At 39.4% G+C, this 18,984-nt stretch overlaps 1 protein-coding gene across 3 annotated transcripts in view; it reads right to left on the reverse strand.

The window, feature by feature from the left end:
• LOC124164227 (sodium-coupled monocarboxylate transporter 1-like) overlaps positions 1-18,984 on the reverse strand; it is a 46,766-nt gene that overhangs the window by 5,993 nt on the left and 21,789 nt on the right. For all 3 annotated transcript variants that reach the window (XM_046541461.1, XM_046541460.1, XM_046541462.1), the window contains exons 2-9: positions 10,725-10,884; positions 10,232-10,297; positions 7,975-8,026; positions 7,734-7,801; positions 6,822-6,976; positions 6,076-6,216; positions 4,672-4,780; positions 1,365-1,474 (exon numbers count right to left, since the gene is read on the reverse strand). In XM_046541461.1, the coding sequence (XP_046397417.1) occupies positions 1,365-1,474; positions 4,672-4,780; positions 6,076-6,216; positions 6,822-6,976; positions 7,734-7,801; positions 7,975-8,026; positions 10,232-10,297; positions 10,725-10,862 (839 nt within the window). In that variant the 5' untranslated portion in view covers positions 10,863-10,884. The remainder of the gene's footprint in view (positions 1-1,364; positions 1,475-4,671; positions 4,781-6,075; positions 6,217-6,821; positions 6,977-7,733; positions 7,802-7,974; positions 8,027-10,231; positions 10,298-10,724; positions 10,885-18,984) is intronic.

The following is an 18,984-nucleotide window of genomic DNA, read 5'->3' on the forward strand; positions in this document are numbered from 1 at the left end:
TCCGGTGCACATACTTTGGGCATGGCATGTAATGTTGTACATACTTGTAGGAAAAGTGGCATAGGCAACACATTCATTAAGTAAAGTTACAAAGGTACTTTTTGGGCTCACGTGTCGACCCCACGTGGTCTACTGTTGTTTAGGCTCTCATGAGTGATTCCTTCCCTCAGTGAAAGGTTATCTGTTGTAATGTACCCTTTTACCCCTCAAATCAAATTAACACAAATTACAAACACAATGGGGAATTCCAATGAAAATGGATTATTATACGATAAAAAATTTCCTCCACACAGAAAATTTCAGTAAAAGAAGTTCTTCTATTACTTGCGTATTATCTGTTAAATTCCACATTGAAAATTGTATAGTAATCTTGCACTCCAAACGACCCATTGCCGTGTTTGCTGAGCGTGACGTCAGAGTCCAGTAAATACGTTTATGCAGTGGCATAACTATGGGGGGATATGTGGGGGTAGATCCCATACTCTCCCCCCAAACTTTCAGAGAAATAAATAAATAATTTAAAATGTATTTCCAGGTATTTCATTTTTCAAAAATTCTCTCGGACTCCTTGTTGCCTCCCCCAAAGCCCCCCCAAGCTTATCCATCCCTCCCCTCCCCCAAAGCATATTCCGAGTTATGCCACTGCGTTTACATGGTGCCAGTAGACTAATTGTTCCAGTTTCAGAAAAAAACTATTTATCTCTCAGTACTTTTTACCCAGTACAGTTTATTTTTTTGATAGCAATACATGTGAATTTCATCATTCATCATGTGATAGATTTATGCAGAATGATTGGCAGGTTTAAAGAATGTATGCATGCCGAAAGATGCAGCATAGTCTTAAAAAATACCACTTACTACTTTATCATGCTCCTATTCTATAGTGATTTCCACAGTATAAAATTTTGTTCTCACTTTATGTTCTGTTGTCACTTAAAAAAATCAAAATATCAAGTAGGAAACACCAACGATTCTCATCTCAAATTGATCGATGTGGTTTCAAAAACTTTCAAAAATCACATGAAGTGATTTAAAGAGTGTAAAGTGTGAGTGCATTTAAAGTTTGGAAGAAAAAAATTTGAAAGGAGCACACCCAACTTCTAGTCATGTGGAAAAAGGCGATGACATGATATCGGAACTTGGTTGTTTCCATCTGTGCCTTCATCTTGAATTTTTGTCTTAAAGCTTAAGTCTTCCATTAAATATGAGCAATTTATTTTGGTCTATAGCATTTCTTTCCTCACAAAATCCATCTTACGGCCAAAGTCCATTACTTGACCAGACAGAGTTTGTAGATTTTTAATAACTACGATGGAACGATAGCAACCAGCATACAACTCATTTGTTAGGAGCAAAATGTGTACCTGAGAGCAGCACTGAATATACCAGCCATGAATACCCCTGGTAGGCCGGGGGTAGACTGGGCAATGTCCATGACAAAATAGGGCAGCAGCTGGTCATTCCTCTCCACCAACTGTAAGAGATCATAATTAAGACATATGGTTTAAACAAGCGTAGAGGCACCACATTTGCTAATTAGGACAATTTTTGATCGTTACTCTAAGGTCACACTGAAGATCAAACTGCATTGCAATAAGCAATAAGTTGAGATCTGTGCCATCCATAGCTCAAGAAAAAGTTAAATTCTGTAAAATATCTTATATATGGCACAATCAAGTACAGTCAAAGAAACAGCAAACTTTGCTTACTCTATTCTCTGAGTGAAAAGTGAATATATTTTTCTCCTGTAATTATGGCCGAGTTCAAATACTCCAATAACCAAGTCGACATAATTTCTAGTCTACTTGATGACATAGGACAACGATTCTCTATGATAATTTACAAGGTACCTTCATGGGAGGAGACATATCATTCATCGTTGAGTTAAAAAAATGAGCACCAAATAACCTGTAGTACCGAAGTCATTGGCTGTCCAGCATCATCATCATCATCACTGGTCAACAATCCTAGGATTGGCTTGACGCAGCTCTCCACTCAGTTCTCCTATCAGCTAATCTTTTCACACCTACGTATTTCTTCTCTTTCACATCTCTCTTTACTTGTTCCATATATTTTGTTCGAGGTCTTCCTTTTCCATTCTTGCCTTCCACTTGCCCTTCGATGATTGTCTTCATCAGGCCATGTCTCAAGATGTGGCCTATAAGGTTGTTCCGTCTTCTTATTAAGGTTTTCATGAGGCTTCTCTTCTCTCCTACCCTTCTTAGGACTTCCTCGTTACTAACTCGGTCGATCCATTTGATTTTCATCATTCTTCTGTAGCACCACATTTCAAAGGCCTCTATCCTTGCTTTCTCCGCTGCGGTCATTGTCCATGCCTCACTTCCGTGTAGATGTAGGTTCTTATAAATTGTTTCTTTACTTCCATATTTAAGTGTCCCGCTGTAAGCAGGTCTCTCTTTTGGTGGAATGCACTCTTCGCCTGGGCTATTCTGCTGATAATTTCTTTCTTGCTTCTCCCGTCACTAGTTATCTTGCTTCCCAAATAACAGAATTCATCCACCTCTATCAGTTTTTGCCTCCCTATTTTAATGTTGGTCTTGACTTCTTCTCTTCTGCTGCATACTAAGATCTTGGTTTTCTTCGTGCTTATTTTCAGTTGATATCTACTCATTACCTTACCCATATTAACCAGAATATTTTTCAAATCCTTCTCTGTTTCTGCTATAACGGCTATGTCATTGGCAAATCTTAGCATGCTAATTTTTTCTCCATGGATATTCACTCCCAATTCCTTTTCTTTGATTTCATTAATGGCTTTTTCAATGTAAACGTTGAAAATTACGGGTGACAATGTACAGCCTTGTCGCACTCCTTTCCTAATTCTTGCTTCTTCACAGCTGGGCCCTGATTTTATCACGGCTACTTGGTTTTTGTATAAACTGTGGATGATTCTTCTGTCATTATAAAGAACCCCAATTTCCTTTAGGATTCCAAGCATTGTGCTCCAATCCACGTTGTCAAATGCTTTCTCTAAGTCCACAAACGCAACGAATGTTGGCTTGTTCTTTTCCATTCTCTTCTCTATGAGCAGTCTTAGGGCCAATATTGCTTCCCTTGTGCCTTTGTTTTTTCTGAATCCAAATTGGTCCTCATCCAAGTACTCTTCTGCTTTTCGTTCTATTCTTCTATAGATGATCCTTGTCAGTATCTTTGACGCATGTGTAGTAAGGCTTATGGTCCTAAAATCTTCGCACTTCTCTGCTCTTTTCTTCTTAGGAATAGGGATTATAATGTTCCAATCGAAATCCTTTGGTATCTCACCTGTCGTATACATCTCACAAAGGTTTTTGTATAGCTGGTTCAACGTCTTCTCTCCTGAATTTTTAATTAGTTCTGCAGGAATGTCATCAATGCCAGACGCTTTATTTATCCTGAGGTCTCTTACAGCCGCATCAAATTCCGATCTTAAAATTGGGGCTCCCATGTCATCGGCATCCACTTCCCTCTCGTTTTCGATAGCATTCGTTCTAAGGCGACTTCCTTTGTACAGGGTCATAAAGTTAAATTTCGAAATCAAGTTAACTTTTACCGCACTGAAAACAGCATTCAGGATCTTGACAAAGGGGAAATTTAAAGAATAACAAGGAAGGACGATCACACACACCCCATACCCTGGACAGGGGCAACCTGGGAGCTCCCAAGGCGGATTTGAACCTGCAATCTAACCCATGAAATCAATCAAGTTATAGGATATATAATAATTATGCGAATATTATTGACCTTTTTGGCTTTGAGAACCAGGATTAGAGTAAATTTCTTAGCACCGCAATCCGTTAACCTTTCTCATTTTGCTGTCTCAGCCGGCACAGCCCACACTGCCTCTCTGCGACCAGTAGAAATTCCTTTGCTCCTTTACTCGACCTCCATAATGCATACAGGTACTCTGGTCGCTACAGTTAAAGGGCATACATATGTGATGGAGAGGTTCTCTGTCTGTGCCGGCTAGGGTACTTCTCTGATCACCTTTGTTTTCCCCTCCAATTTGTGATTTTGCATAGTAGATGAGTTTAACCATCGAATTAACATAGTGAAATTGACCAAACTACTCAACATTAAGAAAACTGACGCAATAAATTGTCAGTCATTGAGCTGAGAGACGAGCATTGCAAAGGAAGTTAAGTACCTTTTGATGTCTGATTCCAATAAAATTTTACTAATCCTAATCACTTTAATTTTCTCCATGACCAAAAACCAAGACGTCACTTCAGGATACTGACGTAGGTGTGCCATAAATCCTTTTCATATATCTCTATGACTGTCCCAGTCGTGCAACCTCGGCATACTTTAGGTGGCATGCGGCAGAAGGTGGGACCTGCGACACAAGGGACGTGGGATGGGGAATGATAGAGGTGGGTGTTGCTATGTTTTCTCAAAAGACTTGTGTCAGTGAATGGAAATGAAAGACTGTCTCAATGACCTTCTACCCACTAGGCAACACTACTAATTGCCTCACGAAGAGTGGATGTCTGGAAGCAACTGAATTTCCCGGAGGCTGGGCTCCACCTAACATATTTTGGAAGGTTTTCAGGAGGCATTTTTTGCCCTCCACCCTCACCCTCCGTAAAACTTGGGCCTACCTCTCAGTCGCAAAGATTTTTGAAATGATCTCTAGTACACCCAGAAGGGTATTGGTGCTTTCAATAAACTAACCTTGGTTGATATTAGGTCGCAGTGTCGGTAGGTGGCGTACACAACGAGACCAGCGTAGCAGCTGATTGACACAATGGTTGCCGAGCCCAATGTCAGGATGACCAGGCACCTGTCAAACAAAGGTATCCATCTGTTATCTTGACCAACCAATACTCCCTTCCCAACTGCAGCTCACACATTTTCTATTTGTTTATCTTTCATGTACAGACTGGCCAATTAATTGCATCATTTTTAATCCCTATTTTTCGGCACTTAAAGTTTTGTGATTGTGATGACTTGGTAAACACATCAGAAAAAGTAGTTTGTTTAGTTGAATGTAAACCAAATTTTACAGTTTGGAGCTAAATAGCACATCATGGGAAAAAAATGTGGGTCTAAACGCAAGTCTGATTTTTTCAATTTCATTTGCATGTTAAATACACCAAAGGATGAAGTTCGCCGTGAAAAAATATTTGACTTAGCCGGGATTCGAACCCGGATCTCCCGATTGCCGGTCAGGCGTGCTACCAGTTACACCACCAAGCCATCTTCTCAGAGCGAACTTCGGGATGGGTTTTACCGAACAAGATGATTTTTTCACGGCGAACTTCATCCTTTGGTGTATTTAACTTTGCACCCGTGCGCGTGACTGCGTACAAAGTCACTTGTTCCTTCAGTGCTTCATTTGCATGGTTTACAATTAGGATGACAACTTTGCAGTCATAACCAAGACAGAGAATAATTTGAAGAAGTCTGATAAATGTGGAAAAAAATGGCCAGTTTTCAGCTGAAAATGTACCCGAAGAAAACTAAGGTATAAATATGCATCAAAAGAGAGGAGACTAGGACAAATATTAAACGAAAAAATTGAAAAATTTGTAGAGGTGAAAGAGTTTTGCTACCTTGGGAGCCGATTAACCAGTGATGTACAGTGCAAGAAAAGTCGTTGGAATGGCACAGGCATTGTGAATTGAATAATGAATGGAAATAATCCCAATAAAAATCTTGAACATTTTCTCTGTAATTCATATGGTGATTATTTGCAAATTTATAGAAAACTATGTAGCTGGGCTATACCTTTGCCTTGATATAAATTCCTCCTCTATTTATCAATCAATAATTGATGCAAATCATAAAATAAAATACTACCAAGTTGTGTTGCTATATGGGATAAGTATATTTTTATTTACTCCAAGCAGGTAAATCGTGATCAAAGTATTGAATACCCAAAGAAGAATGAGGAGTATTGAGGCTTGTGAAATTCACTGTGCCCAAAATTATATGGCAATCCATCATATGAAGGGCAGAGCAGTTAACTAGTGCTTCACCACGACCTGAAACTTAAGCCAATCAGACAGCTTCAGTCTCTTGCTATTGATGTGACTGTACTAGAAGGATGTAAGATGGGTCTGTTATGTCACTCACCAGTGTGCTTTCTTGAGTGTTGGCATGGAGAGGAATCGCTGGATCATGCCTTGGTTGGCTGAGACGTCAGCTAACCATATAAATAGAGAGCCAATAGTCACCGTCCAGAAGCTATGTCGGGTAGTGGGGTCTGGGTCAAAGCTGAAACAAAGACATGGAACAGACAAGATAGTGGGGGTCTTTTTTCAGTGACGGAGCTCAGAGAGAGCACTGTGGAAGGTTTCCCGCTTAACTTTGTGTATCCACGATACAGGGAAAAATTTCATTTGACATGTACGTTCCACAATCCACAAATACAATTTATTAATGCTGTCAATGGTTTCGATGCTGTTGTATAGATTCTAAATACTTGATTATCGTGATCGCAGTAAAGTTTTCGAATGCTATGAGTTTCAAAAAGTGCCTGTGAATTTTGGTCGTAGTATTAATGCATATAATAAAGGTTAAATAAAAACATTGCTAATTTCACGTAAAATAATTTAATAATGATCAGTTTCGTCACTGTGGGACATCCTTCGGTGCAAAAACGGGATACTGGAAGAATACTCTCCCTGTATCCTGGTTTTGAACCGGAGGATGTTGCCCAGGGACAGAACTGGCCGTTATTAAATTCTTTTCTGTGAAACTTGCAAAGTTTTTTATTCATTATGAAGCAATTTCACCAGGCTACACCTCAAACTATCAATTTTAATAAAAGTTATTAGATATTTGAAAAAGATTTGGGAACACAAAAATTTAAGCCTTACTTGAAGAACTCGATCCTTCCTCCCTCTTGGTTCATTTGCCACACTCGAGCAGGTCCACCGAGGGCAGCTGTGCCTATGACCACAATCGTCACCATAGACCCAAACATCAACAAGGTCTGCAGCGTGTCCGCCCACATGACTGCCTTCAACCCACCCTGCCAAGAATGACATACTCAAGCAACAAGGAATGCCTTTGAAGGGATTCCAAAGAACTACAGATACAAAAGCTAAGGTGCAGCAGTCGACTTCCAAGTCTGCAAAAGTTAACAGTTTATCCAGTATTCATGTAAAATAAAGCTATGAAAATATGTTTTGACCCGTGTACGTGATTACTAGCTGTTTTCGTCCACATCTGAGATACTACTCGTAAAAAATCATTTCCTCATTCATTCGGCAAACCATGCAAGAAGCATTTTACGTTAACGGGGCATTAAATTAATACCTATTCACGAGAGTGAATTAGTGATATTTCGACTGTAGGTTTGTGCGATTCATCACCACTGCCAGTTTCGTTTACGGAAAATGACCCCCTCAACTCTTAAACCTTAATCACACGATCATGTTAGCTCTAGCCAGTGGCGGATCAATGGGAGGGGGATGGGGGAAGGGAGCTATGCCCCTCCCCTTGGGTTGAAACATACAATAGATAAAATTGAAGCCGCCAAAGAGGGCAGCAGGACTAATCGGCTGACCATGATTGTGCCCCACAACCACTCAATGCAGCATTTACAGAGCACAAGGCTGTGTTCCGCACTAAAATATGTTATTACTCAAAGCGTTTCCTCGGGCATAAAAATGGAATGAATTTTGGCTTTGAAGGTGCTTAACTTAAGGTGCGTAAGTAGCGTTGTTTGCCATGGTGCTGTGATGAAAATAATTGTAATCTCTATAAGTAGGAGCGAATGGACTCACCATGGACGTATAGAATATGCAGATGAGGCAGACGGCAGGAGTGATGACATGAGGGCTCAGACCACTGGCTGAAATCAACAACAATATCGTGCTGCACGTTGTATGCCAGATCAACAAAACTCAACATTAAATAGAAACAACTCTTGTTGTGACAACCAATAGCCGAGGCAGAAAGTTGACAGCGATAGAGAGCAATTTAAGCGATGAGCCAGATGGACATTTAGTGGTGTAAATCTCTCACCTTGGCTGAAGGCTAATCCTGGCACGTAAATTATCAGCGGGATGAAGAGCAACTGAAAATAAAAAATATGATTATGTTGGACCTTTTGTGGATAAAGTAACATCAATTAAAATGTCATTAGCCGTAGGTAATTGTATTCCGTAGTTTCATTATTTTATGATGTGATGTATAAAGTGAGTGTTACAGTGGAATATTTGCCTAACATTTTTCGTTTTATATGACCCAAATAATTTGAAGACTGCCAGACTCATTGAGAATTTATTTTTGTTTAGTTCCTCATAAAAACATTTTTTTGTAAAAAAATTGCATTGCAATCCATATATTATTCCCCGTTTTACCAGTGTAAGTGTAGCTTTTGCTTATTTCTATTCTAACCATTTAAAAAAAGCACCAAAAACTGCAAACAAAAATTGTAAGAACTTACAAATTGACCATAAAATACCCCAGGCCTTTTCTGGGGGGATTTTGTGAAGTAAAGGTGTGTTTTAATACGTATTTGACAGTGTCAAGTAGGTTTAAATTGAGTTTGTGCTGTCAATAGAGCAATAACGATTTTATCCATGGCATTCCTCCAAAATTTTGCAATCATTGATGCCATATAACATTATTTTGGGTTAACAAAATTACATAGGACTTATTAATATGTTTTTCTTGCACGTGGTAAATGAGTAACCATTGGTTACATTTTTTAACCCAACTTTTTCCACCTAATTTGACATCCATAGCAATAAAGTCAGATAATATAAAAATATACTACAAAAGTTTTTAGATAATGCATTGAAAAACATAAACAACTAAAAATGGTATTGTTTTGCTATGTATACTTGAGGATTTGCGATTTTTTTACTTTATAACCCATACATTTTCTATGTACCTACTTCACTGCCCTTGTAACAAGTAATGCTCACATAATAAAAGCTAAAATGAATGTAGAAGATATTTAGCTGAAAATCCATTACACAGGAATAAATAATTTTTTTGTGGTACAAACTGATGGAGTAACGATTTATCTCAATCTTTAATCACTTATTTTCCTCTGCTCTGACACTCCAAGAAATATTCAATGTTTGCCTAAAAACGGTCATTTGTAATTGACATGGCTTTTTAAACTACATATAGGTAATTTTAAAAGGTATACTTTGCAGATGTGCCACGGGAATTTCGGTTAATTTTTATTTCTAAGGTATTTAGTATATATGTAATATCAATTATTGATAATGCTATATTTGTGTTAATATGAGGTTAATAATTGACCTAAATTCATATTCGTGATTAAGTGATGTATCATGATACATCACTTAAATTATGAATTTGCAAATTCATAATTTTTCAATGCTTTTCTTTGCGATATCAAACACTTTGTTGCAAATATTGGGAGTAAGTGGATCTCTCTGCACTGCAGAGTCTGTGATGCAATATTGTACTTGCAGAATACCTATGTTCACATCACAAGGCGCTGCAGACATTTTTGAATTTGATCATAAAATGCACCCTATGTGGCAACTTAACTGTGTAGCTAGTTCAATAGCAGTATAAAGTCTCGTGGTTTCTTCCCTTGCGTGTATTAAATGAAAAATTGAAGATAAGGTCATACACCTGAGGGTGCAAGGGCGGATCCAGGATTTTTTTCTGGGGGGGCACAAGTATCTGACAGGCAAACGGTTTCTCATACCTGAGATTAAAAACTACATACAACAATTACTGTACCAAATATTCTCTTGATTTTAAGATTTAAGTTATTAATATGAAATTAAATGAATGAGACTCGGTACGTATAATGCACAAAACTAAACGAACGTAATGATAACCATATTAAAAATATTGTATAATTTTTAGGTGTCTGGGTGAAGGGCACATGCCCCCATGCCCCCCTTCCCAAATCTGTCTATGACTGCATATGTTGAATAAATAAGTGTAACGGCACACCATTAATTCCATTCTGTTCTTATATTGAATCCATTGGTAGCAGTCCTAAGTGATGTTAAATATTACTTGAGGGTTGTTTCCTTTTACACAACAAAACTTTCAGTCATCAAGAACAACACTAATTTATTCTTATCATTCATTACTTATTTATTAATAATTAAGTACTAATTACTTTTACAAATCAATAGTTGAAATTATAGAAATTATTATACTTAAGTTATTTTCATATTGAAAGCAATAAACAGTGTTACAATCTCTTACTTCCATTCCACCTTGAAAGAGAAAATATTTTACAGGCTGTGATTCCCATCACCTTCGAATCGACACTCACATTGTTTATTATGTAAAGCAGCGAACCCAGTTTACGCACTTTGGAGTCGAACCTCATCGAGAAATACTGAAAGAGAGGGAGAGATTACTTGATTGGTTACACATTTTGTCAGCCTTCACCCTAGTCGGGAGAGATTCATTCCACTTGCCAATATTTCACTAATTTTTGGTCAATGATATTAAATTATGCATTAACCTTCAAGATACTGTAAGCAGATGTAATAGCTCATCATTGCTCAAAATGAAATACCATGATTATCTTTTTAAAAATTGAAGGCTTAAAACTTTTATCAGTATCAATACTACACTAAAGGATTGTGCAATTGTCTAATTTCTCTGTTAATTTGATTGATATGTTTACTTTATGAATACAAGTCAAATAAATAATTTTTGATGCATTTATTTTCATTTCTTTTTGGAATGGTGAACTAATTAAGTAAACTTATACAGTGGCTTGCCACATGACAGAAATAAGTATACATAATTAGTAATACCTCGTAAGTGGACGTGAGTTGCAGTTCATGGAAGACAGGCACAAAGAGAAGGCCGGTGCCCACAGAAGCCAGAAGGACTGGTATCACTATTATCCAGAACTGCGTGCCATACACGTACATCTCGGCTGGCATTCCCATCAGCGTGATCCCTGAGATGAAGCTGAAGGAACAAAGTAAATGCAATCAGACCTCGCCAAGTCACGACCTTCTCACAGGCTATCGTATAATTTCCATGATAAAATAATATAATTTCCATGACAGCATCGTGATTTTACCAGCAGACAAAGACAATGCGACAGTCATCCAAGAGAAAGAAGAATACGTTAAGAAGATGGAAGAACTACTTGCAGAAGGGCCTTATCAAAAGATTGTCAGAGACCCAACGTCCCGGTACAAGAGGATAGTGACAGAAACAATAAAAACTTACGTACCAGATCCCACTAAAAGAAGAAGAATCAAGCCGCAGGATCCAAAAACTCCTTGCATCTACAGCCTGCCAAAAATTCATGAGGAAGGAGTGCCCCTTAGGCCCATTGTCAGCGCCATTGACTCACCAACATATCAATTAGCAAAATACCTGGCACCGATTTTACAGCCCGCAGTAGAAGAGGCGAAATCATACGTGAAAAACTCTCAACATTTTCATCGGATTATTAGTGGAATCAAGGGCGTACACAGGATCAAAACTAAGGGGGGGGGGGCGGCAAGTCATGGTTTTTCAAGTTGTAGGTAAGTTTTAAGCATAGAAAGGGTGAATAAAAATCAATATTTTAAGGAAACTTTTACAGCTCTTTATCAGTTTTTAAAATGATTTGCTTGAAAAAAATATTATTTTCCTTAAAGATATTTGCGATTTTTGCTTCTAGGGGGGAGTAGCTGCCCCCTCTTGCCACTCGCTGAGTACGCCCAAGAGTGGCATCAAGGTTAATAAGCTCTTATAAAAAATTTTTTTTTAAAACCAGCCTTTATATTTAGATTACAGGGGATGAGCAACGTTTATTTATGACACAAAGCAAAAAAACTCAGTGACCCCGAAAAACCAAAAGTGACGTATTAAAAAAGTCACTATATTTATTAAATTTTCAGTGAATGGTAAGCCCCCTATGTTTCAAAATGCCACCCCTATGCTTTTAAATGCCTACTATGTGGATATGCCTAAAGTGGATAACTTTTACTGTGATCGCAAAACACGAAAATCGACCATTTGGAACTTCTTAGATCAAAAACATGTTTTGGGGGGCTATAGGTTGACTGGGGGGTGGTTAAAGGGGGGTTGGAAAGAAAAAGTTATATTTTCATGTATTGTCATCGGAAATGAAGAAGTGTGCAAAATTTCAGCGTTTTTGCTTCACAGGAAGTGAGTCAAATTTGAGTTACAAGATTTGTACCAGACAAACAGACAAACAAACAGACAGGTTGGTGAGTTGATATAAAGGCTGGAAAAAAAGAAGACATCCTAGTTAGCTTTGACATAACATCGCTCCTGACAAATATTCCTTGTGGCGAGGCAGTAAATGTCATAAAAGACAGATTTGGAGAAAACATCGCCAAGCTGGCAGAGATTTGCCTTAAGAGCACTTTCTTCCGGTGGAGGAATAATTTTTATCAACAGACGTCTGGATCAGCGATGGGTTCCCCTCTCTCCCCAGCAATAGCAAATATATTTATGGAACACATAGAAGAAACAGCAGCTCAGAACGCCGTCCACAAGCTTAAGATTTGGGTCAGATAAATCGACAACACTTTTATAATTTGGATGCATGGCAAGGAAAAGCCTCAAGAATTTTATACTTATTTGAACAGGATCCGCGACAAAAATAAAGTTTACAATGGAGGTGGAGGAAGACAAAAAACTTCCATTCTTGGACGTTCTCGTGGTAAAGAAAAAGGATGGAACATTGGGGCATGCAGTTGCGGCATTTTTTAGTGAATCCCCTCAATAATTACTGGTACTTCTTCCCCCAGAAATTCCTCCGAATTCCTCCCAAACTTCCTCTGAACTTATCCGCAGAACTTCTCCCGCTAAGGTTTATCGCGCAAAGGCCCTCTGACTCAAAGGCTCGGAGACTCTTAAGTCTCGGAACTCTTGTCTCCGAACTCTCTCCTCCGAAGCTGTCCTCAGAAGCAGCCATCCGAAGCAGCCCACTGAACCAGCCCACCTGGAGATCAAGACTTATATAGCTAGTATGGTGGGGAAATACCTACACCTGGCAATCTAGGGGTAGTGGGTGCTGAGGCATAAGAATGCAGTTTGAAGTGAGAAGTACTCCACTTTGTCCTATCATAACTCTCTCTCCCTCCAAGACCTCATCCTACTATGTCTTTCCCCTCCTTGCTTTCCAATGGCTGGCCTCAACCAGCGATCACACCACTTGGCCATGTCTCCAACCCAGAAGATGGAGGAGAGAAAACCCGGGGCAACGCTGTTCTCCCCCAACCCCAGAGTGGATGACGAGAAGTGTTCCAGAGGTTCCAGTCAACACGGGTGCCTGCCGGGAGTTTTTTTTACCGATGCAGCTCACTTGCACATCGCAGTAATCCCTCCACTCCTTTGCAAAATTCCCCCTTCCACTCTGCCACTGTTCCGGCTCAAGCAGCCCTCTTCCTCTTCGGCGTCGTCGCAATCACATCGGTCGACTGGGAGAGTGATTCCTCAAAAATCAATTTTGGTGCTTTTGCAGGCAAACACAGCTTTGTACTTAGCTTTTCAAAGTATTGGTAATGTTCCTTATGAGATTATTAGTTATCATCGTTGATTTTTGTAATAATTTTGATTTTGAATATTTCTACTTGGAATACATTTTGATTTCCTATCCGTTTCCGTTTCCTTCATCAAAGAAAACGAAATGCATTGATTGCTATTCGTTACCCACCATTAGGGTTTTCATAATATACAAATTATTTGTTTTTAGAAATCCCAGTTTAGACGAATGGCAATGGTCAATTTTAACCTCATTTGAAAAAGGCCAGATTGGCGCCCATGCTATGCCACTCCACGTGACGTCACAGGGACCTAGTTTCTACACGAGAGGATAGGAGTTTTACATCGTCTGAGGTTACCAATGCATGCATGAGTCACAGAGCTCAGGGGAACATCTCTTAATAATCACTTATTAAAATTGTCTGAGGTCGGAAAGTTTCCTTCGTTTGATAAGGTAGTAATAATCCATATTTAAGCCAAGCGCTACCTGCTAGAATGGTACTCTGCTACCTGCTAGCAGCCTGCGTCATATTAGCGCTCAAGGCTCGCCTCAAGGTCACCTCACAGGGCGGCAGCGGGAACCAGAAATACGTCACACGGAGTTTTCCCGTAGTTCCTACTTAGCCGTCGCGTTTTCGCGCGCTTGAAAATTTTCACTTTTCATTTATTCGCGAAAAATAGATATCGTCATTTAAAAATCTAAAAGCGAGAAATACGTATTCCAGGAGTAATAATCTTTCGATTTAGGCAATAAAAAATTAAAAGGAAACCACCCTATTGTTTCTCTGACTGCTGATTATTCTTTTTTTGTGGAGTCTTTCCCTCATCCAGCTAGTGTCAGACGATCGGAGTTCCCTGTGTCTAGGGCTTACGTTACGAATCTGCAGGAGTTAAACATGTAACGCCACACAGTGTATCGAAAACCAACAGCAACAAATCGGTACTTGCATGCTTTATCTCACCATCACCCAGCCCAAATAAATTGAGTGGTCAACACCTTGATTCACCGCTTCTACACGATAAGTGACCAGAACAACTTTGCCGATGAGAGGTGGAAGCTAGAGGCCATTCTACAGGGAAATGGATTCGACGACAGAGTTGTCTCTCGAACATTTAATAAAGTCATCAAAAAGAAAGAAATCAAAAACAACACCGCAGAAGCCGCTAACTCCTCTACAAGTGACCTCAGCGACCAGAAGAAAGCCTTCCTGCCATACAGAAAGGGGACGACTGACATAATAGGAAATATCCCACGAAAATTCCAGATGAGGACAATCTTCTCTCCTCGGTTGTAGTAGTGCAGGTAAAACATCTCTTAAAAACCTCCAACCTCCCAGACCAACCAGAGTTGTCTCTCGCACATTTAATGAAGTCATCAAAAAGAACGAAATCAAAAAAAAACACCGCAGAAGCCGCTAACTCCTCTACAAGTGACCTCAGCGATCAGAAGAAAGCCTTCCTGCCATACAGAAAGGGGACGACTGACATAATAGGAAATATCCTATGAAAATTCCAGATGAGGACAATCTTCTCTCCTCGGTAGTAGTAGTGCAGGTAAGGCATCTCTTAAAAACCTCCAACCTCCCGCTCCCCTTCCCCACCACCTGAGACGGATACCTATATAAAAGAAATTAAATCCCCACCTCTTCAGAATCCCTTGAGAAAGCGAATCGGTCGGGAAACGTTGGGGCCACCCAAGGTGGTAGAGGGGTACTTTCTATCACCTTGGTGGCCACCCAAAAATTGACGCGGCGACATAGCCCAAAAGTTTTTATTCAGCATGACGAGTACCCGCGAAAGTTTTAACGAAATATTACTACGCATGATAATCTCAAATTTTTACTCCAGGAAATACTGCGATATCGTATTACTTACAAAAAGCAGAAATAAGCACAATTGACAAAAAAAGTGGTTGATAACTAGAAGCACAAATAGTTCCTAATAAGCACCGATAACTTTGCAAGTCTTACAATAAAACAGAGAAACCGGAGTCAAGTGCGTACTGAATGAATACTGGCAAATAATTTGAATAACTATCAATTATAACTGTCATTAATCGAAACAGAATAAGTGTCAAATAAATGCACACGAAATAATCATTACATCCTACATTAATGGAAGCGGAATGATAAATTTCCGAATTTTTGAATAAAAAATAATTTATCCCTTTGAGTGCATATATGTATATATTCACTAGAAAGCTGAATGCTTGCGGAGATCGGCAAAAAAACTACGAAAGGAGTAAAGGGTACTAATTTTCCTTGAGTAAGCAGAAGTGGTGCCACAAACTATATGTTCTAAAACTTTCCAATTAATTGACTGTATGTGCAACACTGACGTAAATGCAGGAGAAATTACGGATATTTTCATGTCTCTGAGCAACTCTTTCATTTTGACGGCACTTGTTTATCATTTTTCAAAGAGCGAAACTGACTTGAAGAATTATCAGGTACATATAGGTTGACTAGAGCGAGGCCTCTACTTAAAAATGCTGTGCCAACGAAATTTGAATGCCAATCCTGAAAGAAACGGAGAGAGCCCCGAAATTCTTCCCTTCAGAGGGCAAGAAAACAGCTAGTACAGAAATAACGTTTAGTTTCACCATGACGATAAACTCTTGGCCACTATTTCCACGAACCCAATGCAGGGGCGGATACAGAAAACACTCAAGGGGGGGGCGCAAAAGATATATTGAGTTGCCTTTACTTTTTATCGCGATATCGCAATAAAAAATAATCAAGTCACAGGCAGAGTAAAATAAAATTTTAATTAATGTAATTATACACATATATAAGACAATGCCATCTTATTATATAAAAAAGTCACAATCGTGGTTCTGCCATGTTTGCCAATACGGCCGGACCCGCAAGGGAGGGGCGCGCGCCCCCCGCGCCCCCCATCTGTATCCGCCACTGACCCAATGTGTTTACGGCTTCTATTCAAGCATTACTCACGCGTCTTTCATGGGTTTAGGCATGGCCAACTCTAATACAGTTTAAAGTTGGCCATGGTTTAGGTGCAACCGGTGCAACTAATACCGGGGTGTGTGGGGGTATGGAATACCCACCAGGATAAGCGGTAGGTGCGAGATTAATTACTTGCGGAATTTTAAGATAAATGGTAAGTTTTACGGCTTTGTGAGGGATATTTTATTAATCCTTACACTATTCTATTATTAATATCAATGCAATTAAGTAAAATGTATTAAACTTAAAAATTTCTGCCGCAAAAAAAAATGTCCGTAAAGCGGCCATGTGTGCATAAAACATTTTTCAAATATTTTTTAGAATAGTATTTTCAATTTCGAGGAATAGCATCGAGAAGTTATTAATAAAATCTATGGTGTCATTAGGAATATCACTTTTGGTTAGCGGCCGTTATTTTGTTTTTTTTTTTAAATCCCGAGAAGAGTTTGCCCATATCATTCGCCGGGAAAGCATAAAATCATATTTCATCCCTTGCAGTGGTCTATTTGCTGATTGCACTATTGTAAGTTGACTTAGATTTGCGACATAAACATTGGGAGGGCAATCTATGGACCCAATTTGCGTTGCTGCAAGGATGCGTTTGGCGAACAATCGGAGATTTTTTTAATTGCTGAATTCGAATATCGACGCGTAAAGGACTACCCGGTGATGATATATTGGAGAGAGAGACCACGGTACCTCCGGTTATATCTGACCTTAGCTCTGTGGAAATTCAAAAATCTATTGATGAACGTTCAAATTTTAAGTTAAATATTCTTTTTATTATACACGCGGACGAGAGATTCGTGAAAGAAACCAAAACTTTGTTGACAGCAGCGAAAGACGAGGAATGACACTTACATAAGAAATACAGACTGGAAAGCTGATAATTGAGTAATTCTTTCGTGATTTTTCCTCCACAGACGATGTTGAATCATGAAATATTAGTTAGACTTACGAAGAAAGACGCACTGGGTGTGAATTTTGTCGCATTTGGGGCGTGGGAAAGGCGAGCGGGGTGGGGACGCGAGCGGCCTTCGCCCAAAATCCATTTAGTCACAGCTGTCGGATAATACTGGAATAGAAGCGCATATCCTAAGTTCGCACACCTTTATATCCACTCGAGAGGCCTTTTCGTAGACCGTAGGCTCCTTTTCTGCGTTCTCGGATCTATTAATATTTCATCACTTCTCTAAAAGTTGGTAACTTCGATTTGTTTAACGCCGGCGAGGCGACAAATGGGAAACAAGTCGTCTCACAACTCATCATATTTTACCTTCTACCATCTTCATTAAAAATGCTTCCGCTTGTCTCTCAAAATACTTCTTCAGTAGGGGGAACCATATGCTCCGTCTTTCACATACGCAAAAATATCGCATTATTACAAATGTTCCTTTAAGAGTGTTTGAGTTTTGTGCTTCAATAAAACCCTACTTTCGGCCTATTCCCATTTTCCGTAAGTTTTAGTACTTCCTGTGGTACCACTAAATCCATTTCGTCACACACATAATGGAAGAAAAGCGCGTCACCATAGTTCGCACGCCTTCATAGCCACTCGAGAGGCCTTTTCGTACACCGTAGGCTCCTTTCCTGCGTTCTCGGATCTATTAATATTTCATCTCTTCTCTAAAAGTTGGTAACATAGATTTGTTTATCGTCGGCGAGGCGGCAAATGGGAAACAAGTCGTCACACTACTCATCATATTTTACCTTCTACTATCTTCCGATTTATATTATCAAAGATGAACGCCCTATTAGCAGGACATGCAGGATGAATTTTGGAGTATTCGAGTCGTGGGAGGGGGAGAAGCGATCGGGGAGGGGACGGGATCGTCCTGCCGTTCTTGTATCCGCGACGCTGCGTGGGGGTTGGAATATTTTCTTCGCGGACTGAAATTAGGCATTTTGTGGCTAAACGGTGGCAGATACGTCAAAATGCACGAAATTTTTGTCCTTAGAGAACAGTAACTCAGCAAAATCTAAAGGAAATGACCAGAATTATATTTTTTAAATTGTGACCCTCCCCCCGAAATTGCATTTGAGCGAGGGTTCCCCTAGAGGTCTCAAAATTTTCAGGCCTTATTTTTGATCGGTCCCACAACTTTTTTTCATTGGGCCAGATGGATTTGAAAAAAATCGATTTTTCCGATCCGCCCGGCGGACGCGCTACAGCATGGCTTCAACGGCTCCCATGTGCGGTGAATGGCGAACAGCATAGGCGGATTTAAGAGGAGACCTCGGAAGCACGTGCCCACCCCTCAGAAGCTTAATAAATAGACAAGGTATTAATACGGTTATCATTACGTTCGTTTTTTGTGTAATGCGGATCCTCGTTCACTTAATTACATATAAATAACTTTCATATAAAAATAAAGAGAATATTTAATGCAGCAATCATTATATTTTGTTTTTAATCTCAAATATGGGGAGACCGTTTGCCTGTCAGTCCCTTGTGCCCAGTGGCGCAGCGAGGGGGGTTTTGGGGGATAAAACCCCCCCAGAGCTTAGAGAAATGTTTAAGTTCAATCCATTGTACTTAATTTGATTGATATTACTAATAGAATAGTGTAATGATTAATAAAATATCCCTCAG

The sequence above is a fragment of the Ischnura elegans genome, chromosome 8, assembly GCF_921293095.1.
Source record: "Ischnura elegans chromosome 8, ioIscEleg1.1, whole genome shotgun sequence".
NCBI classification, from domain to species: Eukaryota; Metazoa; Arthropoda; class Insecta; order Odonata; family Coenagrionidae; genus Ischnura; species Ischnura elegans.